Genomic DNA, 19,253 nt, shown 5'->3' on the forward strand with positions numbered 1-19,253 from the left:
ATTGAATTTCTTTTTTTAATTTGGAAATTGAAAAGTTTAACAATTATTAATTAATATAATGAATAATAAAGTGGATGTAGTTATTTTTTTAGTTTTGTATTTTATTATCTAATGTATTTAATACAAATGTAAGGTAATCAATGCAAAAAAGTTCAAGTCTCATTTACATATATATATAGATGATGTGAGAGCCTCAATGAGATTAATCTTATAATTAGTGATTGTGGGGATAATTGGTGAGAAAAAAAGGACTTCATTATCATCACTTCACATTCACTGTCATGCATCACCCCTATCCTTTCCCAGTTAATCCCTTCTAGATGGAGAGTAGACGCTGCAGAGTTACACACAAGAAGTCAAAAAGGTCACTTTTCAAAAAAAAAAAAGGGAAAAAGAAAAATCCAAAAGGGTTTCGAACTTTTGATATTAAGGTGGAGCAATGTTGGTTGTTGCAGTAGAGAAAAGGAAATGAGGGACAGAGACACAAAGCAAGCAAGAAAAGAAATTAAAACAACCCTAATTCATTTCCAATAGATAAGATAGGTAGTATTTAGTTGCTGGTTGAGTGAGTGGTTAGAGTTAAGGGTGCTGCATCTATAGATATGTGCATTTTGCCAAATGTAGGAGGACATGAGGTTACAGATCTGATCTGACTCCCTCACCAGAATTCTGAAAACTCTGATATATTCATCCTAGTTTCAACTTTCAAGTTAGAGTACTGCAGAATAAACAGTCAATTAACATGGATATGACCATGTTTTGAATCAAAATTACTATATTTTGAGTAATTAGAAAAGAGGGATATAGTAGAGAGAGTAGTTGACAGAAGAGAGTGAGCACACGCTCGTAGTTATTGTATGAGGGCATACAGTTGCGGGTACGTGCTCACTTCTCTTTCTGTCAGCTTCTCATTTTTCTCTCTCACTGTTTCCTCTCTTTGATCATCTCATGTTTTTATGTTTTTCTATTCCTTGTTTTTAATTTTCTAAGATATTTTGGCACACTTGTAAGCTTCGTTTATAGTGCATATATACTTGTCTCATTCATTCTCCGAATTGTCTCTGAGTCACTGCAGTTAATGGATGATGATCATCCTTCATTTTTATGTGTGAAGCGTGTCTTTGAGTTGTGTGCTATGTGTTGTTGTTTCAACTGTGCACAGACCATTCTATGGTCTTGATCCATTCATCTGCCATATTTTCTTTGGTGTTTCATCTGCCATGGTCTGGTCTCATCCTTATTTGTTTATGGTTTAATTTATTTTATTTTATAAGTTCAACTCCATATATTAACTATTATTTATCTTATCAAATAATATTATTATATATATATATCTGTGCTATAGATGGAGGTTCAGAGCGTGACTTTTAATGGTCCTTCCCTTCCCAAATGGAGTTCATCAAGGTACGCCTTACGACGGATTTTGAGACACTGTTCATCCCTTAACGGAAAAGTGAAGTTCTTCTTGTCTTTCTCTCCTATGACCTACTTCCTCCGTCCCTAATTATAAGCTAACATAAGTTAATATTTCTTTCCATATTCACCCTTGCATTTATTGGTAGTGGAGCACCACCATTAGTAGTACAATGATGAAAAAGTGTTATCATAAATAGGGGTAAACATAGAAAGTTGTACATTTTTTTTGAAAACCAATGCATCAATTAAGGCTTTCTTAATAAGTGTGATTTTTACAACTTTAGCTTATAATTAGGGACGGAGGGAGTATCATTCTTGTACTGGTTCTTGGAGACCATGCTGGTTTTCTCCCCATCTGGTCCAGAATTTGTGTTATCTCAATCCTCACCCTTTTTGTTCTTATTTGCTGATCTTTTTAGGTTGGCTCTTCAGAGAAGCAAGGAGCAAAGTAAAGTTTATGGCTTTATAATAATAATAATTAATATTATTTTTTGTCTTGAATTTGAAGGGCCAGAATCAAATGATGCAACTCAACTATATCTTATGGGTAGATATGCATTTGTTTGCTACCATGAGTAAAAGGAATTCAAGCAGCGGCCTTGCTTAAACAGGTTAGATGTTTCTCAAATCTGCAGATTCTCAGGGATTTTTTGCTTGATTCACTTTAATTTTTTGTTGATAAACTCATTTTTTCATCCTTGTTATTTGGGTGCATAATTTATAGGAGTAGCGATTGTCAAGGAAAGCTCTTGAAAATCTGTCTCGGAAGGTTAGAAGAACTTGAAGCACTGTAATCACTCAGGTAACCATTTTTTTGTGGTTTGGGTTTTAGTTTCATGGATAGAGAAAGGAAATTAGGAGGAATGAAGGTGATTGAGTGGCATGAACATGGTTGAGAAATCCCCTCATGGATACTACAATGTTTATCAATAATTTCAAAAAAAACAATGTGTAAAGTACACTCACCCCTCTTAAGGTTTGTTAGAATTACACTCCACCCCATTCTTATTTAAAATCTACATCCCACCCCATTTAATATAGAGGAAAATTTAGTGACGAAAAATATTCTTCATTAATAATTAGTTATTATTTAAATTGTTAATCAATAATTTCAAAAAAAAAATCAATATAATCCAATAAATTCAAAAATGAAAACATCACAATCCTCCTCATTCTCTCAATCGCGTTTTTCCTCCGTAAATTCACAATGCATATTATGCAATAGCACACCTGCCCGATTTACAAACCATATCTCGAACATAGTGAAACATGCTTGTGTTTTCATATTTGGTAATAATTCAATTTTAATCAAAATAATCTCTTTATACCTCCAATTTTCAAAATTGGGTTGTAGGCCAAAAAAACAACACAAATGGGTGAAGAAAATAGAGAAACAAAATTATGAAAATATGAACTGGATCTGAGGTTATTAGAGCCCAACGAGGCGGTGGAGCATCGTTTTTAACAAAATTCAACAATATCTTAGACCAACATAGCGTTCGCTCACAACTTAAATAGGTGAAATTCACAAGAAGTAGTTGAACAAGTGGCTTTAGGAATGTGCGATTCACGTTCTGGGGTTCAGGTCGCAACAAAATTTTGAGGCATGGTGGTGCCATGGGGTTTCACATTGTGGGACAGTGGAGCCGTGTTAAAGAGAGTAAAGGCTTGGTGGTGACCGTTTGTGGTGAGAAATATGATTTAAAGATAGATGAGACGTGGACTTAACAGACAGAGTGAATGTTTTTTTTTTAATTTAATTCAGTAAAATTATTTTCATAAATTAATGTATGGTAGTGTATATGCATTAAATTTATTTAAATTTTTACTAATTAGTAATTAGTTTTTAGTAGTGACGAATTTGTTTTCGTCACTAAATTTTGTCTTTATAAAAAATGGGGTGGAGTGTAGATTTTTAAAAAGAATGGGGTGGAGTGTCATTCTTGCAAATCTTGAGGGGGGTGAGTGTATTTTACTCTAATTTATAGGAGTAGCGATTGTCAAGGAAAGCTCTTGAAAATCTGTCTCGGAAGGTTAGAAGAACTTGAAGCACTGTAATCACTCAGGTAACCATTTTTTTGTGGTTTGGGTTTTAGTTTCATGGATAGAGAAAGGAAATTAGGAGGAATGAAGGTGATTGAGTGGCATGAACATGGTTGAGAAATCCCCTCATGGATACTACAATGTTTATCCTAGAAAAGTGTAGCATCTACTACAGCTAAATATATCTAGAAAAACCACCAATTCACCATTCATTGTATGAAGAAAAAAGCTTCTGAAATTGTTGTGTGTGCCTAGAATTGTTGCTGCAATTAAACCATGTATTAACACTGAAAAAAATGTAAAACTAAGAGGGAAACTGGCCAGGATGATGTCATAAAATCATGCAAACTTGAAATTGGATTATATCTTGGTTACATAACCAAGTGGGTCGGCGTAGTACTTCAGCACTTGTCCTTAATTAAGCAAGTGGTTGGTGTTTCGATTCCTAAATTTTGTGAATAGAAAAATTCATTGGCCAACCCCCTACCACTTAGTGGGTTAACCGTGGAGCGAGAGATTACTCTCACGGGCACAACTAGTTGGCATAATTTGGTTAAGACAAAATATCTTAGTTACCTTTTTTGCTTGAAGTACTTGGTAATTAAGTAGTGACTTTGAACAGTCTCTCAAATGGAGACTTCAAGTTTGAAGTGAATATGATGATTTAATGGAGAAGGCTAAGCTAGGCAGATTATAACTCAAGTTTGCTTAGGATTTAATGAATGAAGTATTTTCTCAAGTTCCAAACTTCATTTTGAAATTCTAGTTTGGCATTTATTGTTTATCCAAGATCTTAGCCCACTAAGGAAATGGTAACATGGAGGAATTTTGTTCTTTGTATACATCAGTAATCAAACTTATAATGGAAGTGTTGATATGGATGCTTCACCCTTTTGAAGGAAGGTGAAAAAATAAAGGTTAAAACTATTAAATATGATTAAATTCTTAAAAAGTTTGATTTTGAAATTCTTGTAATTAACCTCTTTTCTTTAGGTTAACTTCAGAAAAAAAATGTAACAATAAGTAACTATTGAGTATATATGGGCTGTTGGAGTTGAGAGGTTATAAGAAAGTGCTGGTTAGAAAATGTTGGTCAGGTTCAGTTATATCTAATGATCGTGACATCACTAAGAATTTGAAGATGATTGACAGCGGTTGAGTTATTCTTGTATAGGCTGCCTTGAAGTAATTGAGTAGTAAAGAACAGTATCAGTTATAAGTTTATGCTAATGGTAGTGAGCACTGAGCAGTTGATGTAGTATACTAGTATAGCCACACGGTGCAAACTATTTTGCATTGTGTTGTAATCATGGAGTTTGTCTAGTTGTTTATCCTACTAATTTGCTTCAAATGCAGTATTTTCTACTTTCCATTTTTGTTTATGGAATTTGCTCCAACCCCTTTCTATAGTACCTTTCTGTGTACGCTTAGCCAGTATCTTGAAGTCAAATTCTATGCCATTTGACTAGCTCAAAGATTCAAACATTGAAATATTATTATTTATTATAATTAAGTATTGGTGAGAGCTTGTTTGATGTGCATTTGAACATATTAATAGTTTAATACATATCATTGTTTCTAAGCCTATAAAGTATAAACTTTGAAATACATGTTCATGCAAAACAAACTATGAGGTTACTAAAATTTCAACCACTGCTTTTCCCATCAATGGTTATAATTGTACTCTTTATTATCTAATTTGCATCCATAACTTTTGGTCTTTTGCACTTTAAAGGAGCTAAATCCATAAAGATTGTACTCTTTATTATCTAAAGTGCATCCATAACTTTTGGTCTTTTTCACTTTGAAGGAGCTAAATCCATAAAGATTATTTTTTTACTTATAAAAGGTATTATATTTATATCAAAAGCTTTTTACTCTGAAGTTTTTGACATTTTATGGCCCTAGGTTAACTTAGGTATAAGTTCTTCTAGTAGATGATTAAAGTTAGTCTCACCCTCTCTCTTTGTCTATCTCTCAAGCATATCTAGCATTGCTTGGAAACTAACTATTGATCTTTTTTTTTTTGAAGGTACTAACTATTGATCTTACTTTGCCATTAGAGTGGGAAGGAAAATATTTATGCATGAGAAATGATAAATGTTACGGAGCTTATTTTTACGAATAACTCATTGACCGTTAGATGCATATCACTTTTTTATATTCTAAAATTTATTAACCTTAAACACAATAGAAATGTTGCCATAATTGTGTCTGAACTTATTCTTACATTTCGTTTTCGTAACATGCAACAATTCTTTATGCATTTGAAGGCACATGTTTCTTTGATGAATTCCAAATTTCTAATTCTTCCACTTTTTCCCATTGAAATAGTAATGCAAAGCAACTACCTCCAAATTTAAGCTTTCATACATGTCTGAATATTAGAAGATATCTTTTAGAGTAATTTAAGGTTATTTAGAATATTCTTCGGGATTAGTTGGTTTCTTTACTTTCTTATTTATACTGGTTCGCTTCATTGTCTAATTAGGATTACGAGTCTTGATTTGTTTCTCCATTTAACTAGAATCAAGAGGCTACCAATAAATGAGGTTAGGTGCTTCGCCTTTTATAATATCACATCCAATATATGACATATGTTCAATAGTCAATACAATTTATTCTTTGTACTTCTTTTTTTCCTTTTGTATACCTTAAAAAACTAAATCCTATAATTTTGTTTTTGTTGAGTATGGCTCATAGGCAGTGTCATAGGGGCAATGGGTTGGGGTCCGTGTAGCACTGAAACCCTAACATTGTATTCAGAACGAATCAATAAACGGAACTATAGCTGCTCTATAGTCGCAGACGTAGGCAATTTGGCCGAACTGCGTGAACAAAACTTTTGTGCGTTTCTCTCTACTCTTGATCTGTATTAGTGTTGTTGTTCTAACAGTTTTGGTATTAGAGCAGTACCATCCTCTGTGACCCGTCCAATCACTATTTAAGTGTTGTAATAGTGTCATTTTCTCCCCAACAAACAAGCTGGCTGATCCTTGTTATCCTGATTTTGAAAGGGACTTTGATTTTTGTTCGTATCAACTGTCTTTTATCAGTCTTAGAGGTCTATTGTGGGTGTTGTATGCCTGTTTGCACTACAACATCACTTAAGACATTGCTTGTGAGGAAAGAACTTATCACTGAGTTCATAATCTTCATCCTAGAAATGAAGTGCTGACTAAGAACATAATAATAAAAAAGACTTAGCTGAATCTTTGTGTCTTACTAAGTCAGGAAGAGGCCTGTTTGTAATGTTACATGACAAGAGGTTATAGACATTTATGACCTTCTTAGGTTAGTATATTAGATAAAAGGAGTGTCTGAGGGACATCTTGTATTGTTGATGGTCACTTTGATACTCTTAGGTTATAGACATTTATGACCTTAGGTTAGTATATTAAAAGCAGTGCTGAGGGACATCTTGTATTCTTGATAGTTACTTTGATAATTTTAGGTGCTGATTACTGGGATTATGATTTGAGGATATCTCTGAATTTCAGGGTCAGCATATATAATTATGAAAGAGTGTTCTAAATAACTTAAAAAATTACTCTCAATTTAGCGTGATTCAAAGGTAACTTGTTAGATCAAACATAGTGGTAGGGACTACTTGAAACTTATCAGACATAGTTGCTAGATCAACAATAGTCATCAGCTAGCATCCCAGCTTATTCTGGCAGATTATTTATGTAGCTTTTTCCATCACCAAAGCTTGATTTAGTTCTTTTGGGGGGGGGGGGGATGAAGTTCCTCTTGCACGAATTTTGGATTGAAGAAACCTTACCCTCTAGCAATTGCATTTTGTTCTTAAAAAGAGTTTTACAACTGGTACTGGCTTCAGTCTAGTTGAACAACCAGGGTTGTTATAATCTGTATATTGCAACTAAATCGTCAGAATCATGAGTTTATCAAATATCAAGTAAAGTTTCTTGGTTGTTTTTAACCTTCAATGACACTTTCTCTCCCCCTTATCCTTACTGAATGGAGATACATGGCATACAAAGCCCTTGGTATAAGTGTTCCTTTATCTTCAGCTAAAATACACACTATACCAAACATGGTTCTGCACCTAAGGGCCTCCTAGAATTTAAGCTATTATGTTAACCTAATTTGAGCATACAACACATTTCTAACTTACACTGTCTTGTTTTGAAATTTAATTTAGCAAAGGAATAGGGTGGAAAGAGCTAATCTCATTATAATTTAGGGAGCAATTCATCTAAAAGCTTGATAGAATCAATATTAAGCCACCTATCAATAAATTGTATCATAGGAGAAATACGAAATTAGAAACTAGTGGGCCTGGACCTGTTAAACAGGTGGCCAAACATAAGTGATTATTGGGCCTTAACAGATCATTGTAACAGTTAGTTTGTTGTTAGCTGTTAGTTAGTTAAGATGCTTGGTTGTTACAACCCGTTAGTTACCATTCCTATAAGAGGAAAGGGAAGTTAGAAGGGAAGGCCATATACTGAATTAGTTGTGGAGAGTGCTAGCCTCTTGAAAGCTAGCAGTTCTATCAAAGCTTCACATATCAGGTGAAGACTTTGTGTGTTTGGATGCAAGTTATATTGCTCTAAAAAGATTTTCAAGGTAACAGAATAACCAAGTCCCTTTTACTTTTTCTCTTGAAACTCATTGAATGTGCTTTCACATTGGAGAAAATTGGTTTCCCAACATGCTCTTAGTGTGTTTGTATTTGTGTTATTTCAAGTTGAAAGTACTTTCAAGTTCAACCCAATGAAACAAATACTAGCTTTTACTTTTTGTGCTTTGGAATGTGTGCTAAGTGGGTTAGAAGCAAATGAACTGAAATCCAAACACACCCTTAGACATTCATCTAACAAGCTACCTTGCTGAACTTGTTGAAATAAGCCGACAATTCCTTGTGTGTATTAGTTGTTACTAAAGTACATAGTGCACATTTGACCCAAGAAAAGTACATAGTGCATATTTATCAAAGTGATGTAGACTAAAACAACTTACTTCCTGATGGAAACAATTCTTGACCTATCAGCTGGATTTGAATTGGAATGGAGCAAGAATATAAGCTTTTGTCTGATTTTGTTCACTATATGCAACAAATTTGAGCAATTGTTATCCCATTGAAAATCATAACATGTTTGGTTGTTAACTTGATATGTGCTTGAATCTGATAATGTATACCCCTTTGTGGTTACTTAGGAGTTAGGAGAGTATTATAAGCAATTTTATCAGGTCTTAAGTTTCCTGTTTTATTCAATTTCATTTGACATAAGAAAAACATTGTGAAAGCGAATTTTCCCTGGCCTTTGTCTTTAAGTTTTTGACATTCACACACGCAAACATGTGCCATCAAAATTAAAGTTGACTTTGAAGTTTTTGCTGCAGAATCTGATGGAAAAGTGCAAAACTTTTAATCATGCTGCAAGTTGGGAGAATATACGAGCACAGAAGATGAATATTCAAATGCATGTTAGTAGGAGCTATGAACAAGGCTTGCTATAGAGCCACGAGCGAGTATAGCCGTCTTTATTACGAGTCAGTCAAGGCAATGGAGGTGGTTTCCTTATATAGAGATGATAGCGGTGGAGTGAGAAATTCCATGTTATGGATTGGACTTAGTCGCTCTCTCCGCTTGCCCTTAGGATGTTAGGACAGTTAGAGTACTGCTACATGCAATTTCTTAGCTTGCATGACATGATAGCCTCGGGTTCTTTTCCGTATAATGAAGTGTGGTTGTGGGGCGTTTTCCCTATTCCTTATCCAGAATCCAGACAAAAGTCCAAATTGCTAACATGGCAATGAACCTCTTGTGAAGTTCCCAGGTTTTAAGACCTTGCAGATGCTAATAGTACAGTGTGCAGCTATCAAGTTCGGTGACTGCTAGCAAGATTTCCAAAATGATTAATATAAAAGGAGAGATTATGTTCAATATGGATGGTGCATACGTCTTATCTACACAAGCTTGTAATGAGTCATGACTCGTTGCAAAGATGTTAGAAGTAATGATCTTAACTTTTTGTATATGATGCATCAGATAAGGATGCTCTTGGGTACAGACGTTAATTTGAATAGTGGAGTGTTGTCCCTAGAAGACAAGCCACTACATGTTTTACTCACCTTTTTTCTAAAATTGTAAGAAGTTAAGTGATTGAAGCATCCACATGATTCCCTTGTGGTGAATGAAGGAGTAGTAAGTAACTTGGTTGAAAAGGTGCAACCTGAGTTGAAACCTGAACCAGGTCTAGATTTTAATGTCATCAAGTCTTCCATTGATATCAGACAGTGTCATGCACATCAATTAAATGATAAAGTTAGCCATATAGGATTGTGCCCACGGAGTAAAGACGGTCAATTATTTTACATCAGAGCTATCTTACCCATTGTGGTCCTAGCCAGCATAATGAAAAATGTGTGGAAATTTGCAATGTTATCTTTTTCTAGTCGCCATTAACTTTTGTTCATATGGCACACACAAAATGGTGATTCATTCATTTTGTAGGACTTTTTAAATCTTATTTGGCATTTACATATGACATATGATATGTAGTCAATTACGAGTCACACAATCTTATTTGAAGTACTATTGAGATTGATGTGTTCCTCGTTAGAAATAATGATATAAAATCATTCATGTGATCTTTACACTACACCTTAAGCTTTTAGGATTATTTATTTTTGACATGTTATTAAAACTTTTATAACTAAGCGGTCTAGGGTTTGATATTTGTCATTCTCAATTCTTCTAATAGAAAGTTGAATTAGATCACATAGTGTGTTGGCTTGTGCATTCTCAGGCTACGGGCAACCTCAAACGAGTTTGGGTGTATATGAGAAAATAATATAAACCATTCATATAGCTCTAACCCTACAAGATAAACTTTTAGAGTAATTAGTTGTTTAATATTCCTCACAACCATTGTGGCACTAAATTGTGTCAATGGGTGAGTTCATAATGTCTAATTAGGATTCTTGAGTCACTATTATGCATAAGCAAAACTTAGCGGCATAAACTGAAAAGAGTTTAATTTCTATGCACCGACGGTGTAAAATTTTTTTACACCGTCAACCAAAATTTTACACCGTCAACCAATCAGATTTCAAGGATGTGAAAAAATCTCTCTTTTCATTTAATTTCATTAATTGACGTGGCACATCCTTAAAATCTGATTGGTTGACGGTGTAAAAAAACTTTACACCGGGTGCATCATCCTTTTTATCAACTGAAAAAATAACAATATATACTTCCAAATTAAAAATTAGTAATTATTTTTTGTGACTAAAATTAATATTCGTTATTTTTGAGGGACTAGAAGCGTGTTTAGGACTTTAGCCGTTCAATGTAAGTTTGGCCTTAAGCATATAATCCACTCTACCCTGCCTACACCTAATAAAGTGATATTGAATTATGGATGGTGAAGTAAACCAATTCCTTATCACAGACGTAGGGCTCTCAATAAATGCCACAAGAAGACGAATGCAACTTGTATTCGATTAGCCCCAATGAGTCAAGGACATAACAATAATGAAGCAGGCACTAGTCAATGTTGTCAAAGCAAATTCAACAAAAGCCAGCCAGCTCAACAAGTCTAATCTAATTTACACACACAATGAAATGAAAGTGATGAACCTACATGCTATTGAGAATTAACAAGAAAATTAAACAATCTCTTAAAACTTGAAGCTTCTAAATTAAACAACAAGAACATCAACAAAAACAATGAACCATAGCTAGATAAATGGTCTAATTAATCTAGAATCATACAACACTATTTTTCAATCATTGAATCTAAGCAGGTGTTGAATTCTCAGGGGTAGTCCAGAAGATGTCTTTGAGCGCAGGCCGAAGCTGTTTACTACAGAACTGGTTATACTCCAAGGTGTCACCATTATCCTTCTTCACTTCAACCACCAGAAACGACGGCGTCACGGCGTAAATATCCGCCGCAATCGCCAGCTTCCCCTTCCTCCCACGCTCCTGCCCCTGAAGCCTCACTTGGCTTTCACTACTTTTAACATCAAAGTTCACCGCCTTCGCCACCTCCTCCAGCCTCGAAATCACCCTGCTCGGCGTCCCCGCCGTCGCGAACCTCATCTCCTCCCTCTCCTCCCTCTTCTTCTCCTCAAACAGCGGCGACAAATCAAACCCCTCCGACAGAGAAATTATATGAAACGCGTTCATCGTCGCTGGTTCCTTCATCTTCTTCTCACACTCCCACCCCTCTTCCCGTTCTTCCTCCTTCCTCGCTTGCACGCTCTTGGGAACTGGCTTCTTGAACCAGGATGATTCCATGATCTTGGAGATCGTGATTCTACTGTTCGGGTTCGGATCTAGAAGCTTCGTGATGAGCCTTCTCGCGTCAGAAGAAAACCATGGTGGACATTTGAAGTCTCCTCTGTAAATCTTCTTGTACATGGCGAGCAAATTGTCATCCTGAAACGGCAAAAACCCTGCGAGGAGCACGTAGAGGATGACCCCACAAGACCATATATCCGCCTTGGCGCCGTCGTAGCCCTTCTTCGCAATCACCTCCGGCGAGACATACGCCGGCGTGCCGCACGTGGTGTGTAACAGTCCGAAATCGGAGAAGGTGCAGAGGCCGAAGTCAGAGACCTTGAGGTTACCGTCTTCATCGAGGAGGAGATTCTCCGGCTTGAGGTCGCGGTGGTAGACGCCGCGGCTGTGACAGAAGTCCACGGCGGAGATGAGCTGCTGGAAGTAAACTCTAGCGAGATCCTCCTTCAAGCGGCCTTTGGCGACCTTGTTGAAAAGCTCGCCGCCGCGGACGAGCTCCATGGCGATGTAGATCCTGGACTTGCTGGCCATGACTTCATGGAGGTCGACGATGTTGGGGTGCTTCACCATCTTCATCACGGAGATTTCTCTCTTTATCTGCTCCATCATCCCTACTTTGATCACCTTCTCCTTCCCTATAACCTTCATGGCCACGTTCTTCCCTGTTTTCAGGTTCCGCGCGTTGTACACCTTGGCAAATGTTCCGTGGCCGAGAACCCGACCCAGCTCGTACTTGCCTTGAAGCACAGCAGAGTGAGCTTCGTTGCTGCAACACTTGTCAGCCATAAACACTATATATAGATACTACTATACACTACTGTGTTGTGTGGTGGTTTTTGTGTGGATTGAGAGTTTGTGATCAACCGTCTTCGACGTGTTTGCGGTGGCAATTTCTGCCGGTGATTCTGCCACCGTTTACTTCAGTGGGAGAAAGACAGTGGGTTCTCATAATCGCTCTGCATTCCCTAATTCAACAGTCCAACATTGCAGTTCAATGTTTGGTGTTTCTGCCATTTTATAGTCCCTTGAGTGGGTCATGATTGACACGTGTACGGCTGCCTCATGGTTTTGTATTTTCCTAGTTGCCGACACCAATTTTGTTTTGTTTATTTTTTAATTTTTTATTACAAAGTTTTATAATTGATTGAGGAAGGATGGATGAACTTTCTGGCACAATAGGGTTGAGGAAGGTAGAATGTTGCTGGACTTTTGTTGTTAAAATCGCATAGAAGGGTCCCTGCAAATGCAGTTTGATTCCTAAGTTAGAAGCTTGTTTTGAGGTGAGAAGCTTAAACATAGGCGTACCTTGAGATCTTTCGGACTTGTCTTTAATTTATGGGGGTGGGTTTCAGACGTATCGAGGACGTAATGCGTGTTGTTTACGATGTGGCTTGCCAACAATTGAGTCTTCTGATGATCGTCTCATTCGGAAGGTTAGGACTAGCTAGTACACATTGGCCTCGAGATATGCATCTATACTTGAGGGCATGGAGAAAAAAGACGTTTGTCAAGACACGATGAAGTGACATAAACATGGAGTTGTTTCCTACCAGCTAGAGATTGGAGCAGATTCTATAGCCAAGGACTCTCCAACTGGCTTGAATCCAATCTCAAAATGAGTAATGTCCACAAGCAAGGTAGTAAATGGAACATTCTCTTTGGCCTGCTTGACAAATCTAGAAAGACCGGTGTGACCTTATCTTCAACAACCACATCACTATGTCGGGCAATCTCTCAATTATAATCTCCAACTATGCAACAGAGGTAACTAAAAACTTATCCCTTATGGATAACATCCTAAGTTCTCCTCTCAATGACAACCCAGAAACCTGGTCCAAACCGGCTTTTGGCGTGTGGAAATTGAACACGGATGGCTCTTTCAGGCACCAAAACTCCACTTCTGCATGTGGGGGTCTGATTCGTGATTGGAATGGTAGCTTGATCAGAGGCTTCTGTTGCGAAATTGCTGAAGGGAACCCGCTCAAAACTGAACTGGTTGGGGTACTGAAAAACCTTGAAGTTGTCCAGGATCTCCAGCCCAAAGACTTGGAAATTGAAGTTGATTCAAAGGTAGATGTGGAACTAATTACTATCAACTGCCCGAGGGACCACCATTGCTACATGATAGTTGAGCGAATTCACAATCTAGCTTCAAGACTGGTGAAGGTCACTTTCCACAACATAAACAGGAAGGCAAATATGAGTGCAGACAAATTACCCAACATGGGACATCAAGCCCAAAACTTAGTTTTCAATGGAGAGAATGTCCCTCCATGGTTATTCCCTATGCTTAGAAATGATGCTAGAGTTTCTAGCTCCTGTTAGTTCTCGGACTTAAGCCCTCTACTTTATCACAAAAAAAAAGTGACATAAACATTTTTGATTATGGGTTTGAGTGAGGTCGCTTATGTTGGTGACAATACCTGAGTATAATGCAGAATGATTATCAACGATCGAAAGTGTGAGAGAAGCGACCAAGAATGAGTGTTGTTCACATCTCCCTCTAGCTCTGGCACACAAATGGTTATTGGGGCCAAGAGATATATACAATTGTAACTGACAACCACTAGAGAGATGCTCGGTGGACGTTTGTGTGCCAAAACAATTAATTCCCTCTAGCTATGGTGCAAACTAATTAGAGTCAATAGATATGTAGAAGCATATAACCGACAACCACAAGAGTGGATGCCCGATGGAGGCATATGTGCAGAATGTAGGTGATGATTTTGACTGTCACAAAAGTATAAGCGCATTATTTTTTTAATGCTTTATTAAAGGAATGATTAAAAAAACAATATTATTGCTTCTAAAGTGTCTTAAAAAAGAAAGAGTTAAATGGATAAAATGTAAAACAGTTTTACACTAATAATCAATTACATTATGTTATATAGAAAAACAATTAGTTGCAATTTAAACTTTAATTAAGAACACTTTCCAAAAAAAAAACTTTAATTAAGAACAACATTTTTAGATCTGACATGATTCATTTAGATGATTATGTAAGCAAACTTTAGATTGACATGTGATCGTGCACACAGATCTTTTATCCAAAAGAAACAAGATAAAACTGAGGTAATTAATTAGTTTAGTGCCTTAATTGGTAAGAAAAATGCAAAAATAAATCTGTTACAAATGAAAACAGAGGAGACAAAAAATTTCTTGCATAGTGTGCTGTTCGTAACTAATGGATGGGATGAGATAAGATGAGATGAGAAGCTGCGAATTGTGAATAATGAACTGAAATGATGTGTGTTTGATTTCTGGAATGCGTATAATGTGGAGTGAATGATGTTATTTGCAGAAGAAAACAAGAGTGGTGGGCTTGCAGTGGAGCCCTCCATTTATGGCCAGAACAAGAACTAATTCCATGGATGGTCAGTTTTTTAATTTGTGACAGTCACGGAAGAGCTCTCTGCAACCAAAACCACAAGTATATGACCCCACCCCACTGTCTGGAAACAATTTTTGTATGATACAAAGTAATTAAATTAGGTCATTGATGGCATCAGATGATCACACAATATATTTATTCAATGATTTAGGATCTTAACTTAGGCTAAAAAATCTGCACAAAATGCTTCTGTTAGCAAAGCTTAGGCTGTTTAATTATTAAGGTTATTAAGGTCTCAATTTGTTCCATTTCTCAAATTTAAAGCCTGACTCTAACGACTAACATACATATATTAGTATGGTATATATAACTATTTTGTAAAGGCTAACAACACATGTCCTTTTTATTAGGACCAAAGTTAGAATCAACTTCAATCACATGTAAATTATTTGCTTCACAGAGACCACAGACTCCACACACATTTTTGCTTTTACCAGCAACTCTAGTGTCTCTTATGGTTGGTTGTAGGCGTAACTGTCAATCTCAAACTCAATTTCAGCTGCAACTTGGCTTCATCACTAAAAACTAAGAACATCATCATCTCATGCACGCTTTCTCTTTTAAATTCTTTATATTCTTTTTCGTATATTCATTAGTAGCTAGCAAACAGAGAACTATTTGAGATATTTAATGTTTCATATTTAAATAAAGTTCATTGACTTAATCCATGCAAATGATCTACTTAATTAATTTTTTTTGCTTAGATATTTCTTTTATCATTTTTAGCAAATGAGTGGAGCCAATGCTCCTGATTGGTACTGGTAGATCATTAATTTAAGTAATTAAAAAATAAAGAGACATGTGTGTGCGACAAAGTAACAACGACCATGCATATGCGTCGTTGTTTCCTCTACTGTGTCTCATACGGCGTGACCTGCTACCATGTTAGGCAGCCCTCAACTCAATTAAAGGATTAAGGAATAGTCTGGAAATGAATTAGGGAGTCTTATTTTTTGTTTTTTAAGTTAAGAAAATTAAATAATAAAAATGATAATAAATAAATTACTAGTATTTATATTAAATTATCGAATTTTGTTTTTAAAATTTATTTCACATACGACTTTCTTTTAGCTTTGTTGAAGCTAATTATACAATACACAAATAGAAAGTTGTTTAATTTATACACCAAATAGAAGTATGGTAAAATAATTTTGCGAGAAAACTATTTTAATTTATGCACCAAATTCTTCTTAGTTTATGGTATATAAAGTCTCTTTATTATTCTATTTTTAGAGACAAATTGTTTAGTGCAGACACCCACTTAGAATGAGAAATAAGAGAATAAAAACAATGAATGTTATATATGGTGAAAAAGTAATAAGAAAAAGGAGATATATATAAAAAGAAAATTAATTACTCAGGGTACTTGAGCATTTCTACTGTTTATACGTTTGAGTATCATTATTATTCTTTCCATTATCTCTAATATAAAACAGATATTTATCTTGTAGTAGACCTGTGTGGAGATTTGCTAGCTAGCTGAATTTGGCTTTGTATCAATGGAATCTCATCATCCATATATAACGAATTGGTGTGGTATATTCAAATTATATCATATGAAAATTAAAAACTAGTATTCTTATTGAGTTGTTAGAGTACTAAAGATTTCTTGAATAACTCTTTTGGCGCATATATATGGGCCCAGTTTGGAAGAGCTTATTTGAGCTTATCTGACAGCATAAGCTCTTATGTCAAGTGTTTGGGAGAGCTTATGCAAACAGCTTATGGCCTGCCATAAGCTATTTTCAACTTATTTTCATAAGCTACTCAGGACAGCTTATGAAAAACAGCTTATGCTTATATACAGCTTATTTTTAATTTATTTCAATAAATTTTTAAAAATAACTTATGAATAAGCGCTTATGTCATAAGCGCTTATGACCATAAGCGCTTAATTAAGCTGTTTTTTCAAACGGGGCCATGATCGATGGGGTCTGAAGTTGCATGCTGGCCTGGGATAGGCACAGCTCGATTGAGATGCCACCATGTGATGAAAAGATACATTCAGTGACCTGTTTGCTTGTCCTCATAGCCATGCATCTTCTATCCAAATGAATAAAGGTAATGTTAATGATAATTTGGTGGTGTTATGTTTGTAACCATTTGCTAGCTTAGGATGTCCTGTCCAGGCTTTTGATATCCTCACATGCATTGCCTCGTTCAGTCACCCTCTGGAGCAGTGATCTTTTGTTTCTGGTCATAATTAATATACTACCAACTAAGAATTCTTGTTACAAAAAATTAGAGAGAGTGAACAGTGCTCCAGTCCAATGCAGAGAAAACTATCGACCTAAACGAACAGTTACAAAAAAATTTACATAGAGACAATTGAAAGCTCAAACCTATAACTAGCATTTCAAATACTGGACTCATCAGTCACTCATTGTATTTAGTTTGAAGGTACCTGATATAATTTACAAAGATAATTAGTGGACCCAACCAAAAAAGGAAAATATTATTCTCAGTAATTTATGCACAATATTTGGGGATATGATATATGATGCTGTACATGAATTGATGCAGTTTTTGACACAAATGATTAACTAAAAAAAGTCGCCCGTAATAATTATGCATTCTCTTTTAGTCTCATCTTAAGTAAACCCTGTATCAATTATGTTGAATTTATTCTAATAAAATTGGGATGTATCTAAATAATCACAAGTGCTGTAAATAATCATTTATGTTGAACTTATTTGATTGTCCCATTGCCCAACTATGATGAAGTAGGAGCCGGGATCCTCTCAAGGGTAAAAAAACTTGAGAGTGTCAAGTTTTACCATCTCACCATTAACTTTTGTGTAGATAATAAATGAAAAATAAAATAAAATAAAATAAATGGTGAGATGATGAAACTTGACACTCTCAAGTTTTTTTACACATGAGAGGATCCAAACCCGATGAAGTAGTGGTGGGCAATGTTAAAATACAATAAAACAAAGGTGATTGAGAGCCACAAATTGAGTCTATTCAAATTCAAATTATCAAATACTGTACATGGAAACCAAGAAATATGATACATCGTAACGTCACCCCTTTCGACATCCATGTCGTGTTTTCATATAAATTAATCAAGTTTTAACTCCTTGTTTATTTATTTTTGAAATTAGAGTATACTATTTTTTTTTTTGAACGAGAGTATACTATTTTGATATTGATTTAATTTATTAGTATTTTCTTCTACGAAAATCGGCACATATCAATGTCTTTTTCATAATCTTAAATAATTTTCTCCTTCATGATATATTCTTTTTTTGTTACATGCGGAAGAACTTCATGATATATTCTTCAATTTTATATGAAAAAACATTTTTATGTAATTTTTGAAAAAATCGAATTTTTTTGTCAACAATAATACTTTTCTTTTAATTTATACAATATTTTTTCTCTGCACGTCACCGAGGTTTTTTTTTTTTTGAACTACTGCAAGTCACCGAGGTTGGTAACCTAATTTTGTTTGTAAGTTTATTTTGTTGTGTTATGGACAGCTAAAAAGTCATATTTTGAATTATGTAAATGATAAGTTAAATTATGATAAGATATAGTATAATGTAATTTTTTTATAGGCAAATGTTAGTTGTTAGTAATGTTAGTAAATTATTATTTCTCCTCAGGGTTCGAACCCTTCAACCCTCCATCTCACCCTTCAGGACATATAGTATAATACTCTCTCCGTTCCTTTTTAAGTGTCGTTCTAGAACAAATTTTTTGTTCTTATTTAACTGTTGTTTTGATGTTTTAGGTTTCATTTTGTCAATTATACCCTTACTTTTTCAATAACTCCACTTCACATTTCCCATAAAATTCGTCTTTCTTAATAACTATGAAGACTTTTATGACTTTATGATTGGTTGAGAGTGGTAGATGGTTTAATGATATGAGAGAGTGGAAAAAAAACTAATAATCCACTATCTTGGTTGGAGAGCTTTATGACTTTATGATTGGGATGTAAGAGGGTAGAATGAGAAAAACAACTCTAATAATTCACTATCTTGGTTAGCTTTATGCTAAAACAACACTTAAAAAGGAACGGAGGGAGTATATAATAGCCATATACTGTATTAGTACCCCATGTTTTTCCATTTAATCTTTTTGCATATTTTCCTTTTACAATTTCTGTATGATTCC

The 19,253-nt window shown here is 35.3% G+C and overlaps 1 protein-coding gene and 1 long non-coding RNA gene across 5 annotated transcripts; one reads left to right on the plus strand and one right to left on the minus strand.

Annotated features, from left to right (window-relative positions):
- Nucleotides 1-301: 301 nt before the first annotated feature.
- Nucleotides 302-9,701, plus strand: LOC130711378 (uncharacterized). Of its 4 annotated transcripts, none has more exons than XR_009010685.1 (4): nt 302-1,223; nt 1,346-2,027; nt 3,405-3,482; nt 8,830-9,701. It is a non-coding gene; the product is annotated as an uncharacterized LOC130711378 (long non-coding RNA). The 4 variants fall into 4 exon arrangements; XR_009010686.1 differs by having other exon boundaries at nt 353-1,835; nt 1,925-2,027; XR_009010684.1 differs by lacking the exon at nt 3,405-3,482 and adding an exon at nt 2,141-2,218 and having other exon boundaries at nt 384-2,027.
- Nucleotides 9,702-11,088: 1,387 nt separating this feature from the next.
- LOC130710477 (CBL-interacting serine/threonine-protein kinase 6-like) lies at nt 11,089-12,743 on the minus strand. Its single transcript, XM_057559759.1, has one exon. It carries the CDS (start codon nt 12,521-12,523, stop codon nt 11,231-11,233), a length of 1,293 nt encoding a protein of 430 aa, XP_057415742.1. The 5' UTR covers nt 12,524-12,743; the 3' UTR covers nt 11,089-11,230.
- Nucleotides 12,744-19,253: the final 6,510 nt, after the last annotated feature.

The sequence above is a fragment of the Lotus japonicus genome, chromosome 4 (assembly GCF_012489685.1).
Source record: "Lotus japonicus ecotype B-129 chromosome 4, LjGifu_v1.2".
Taxonomy (NCBI): Eukaryota; Viridiplantae; Streptophyta; class Magnoliopsida; order Fabales; family Fabaceae; genus Lotus; species Lotus japonicus.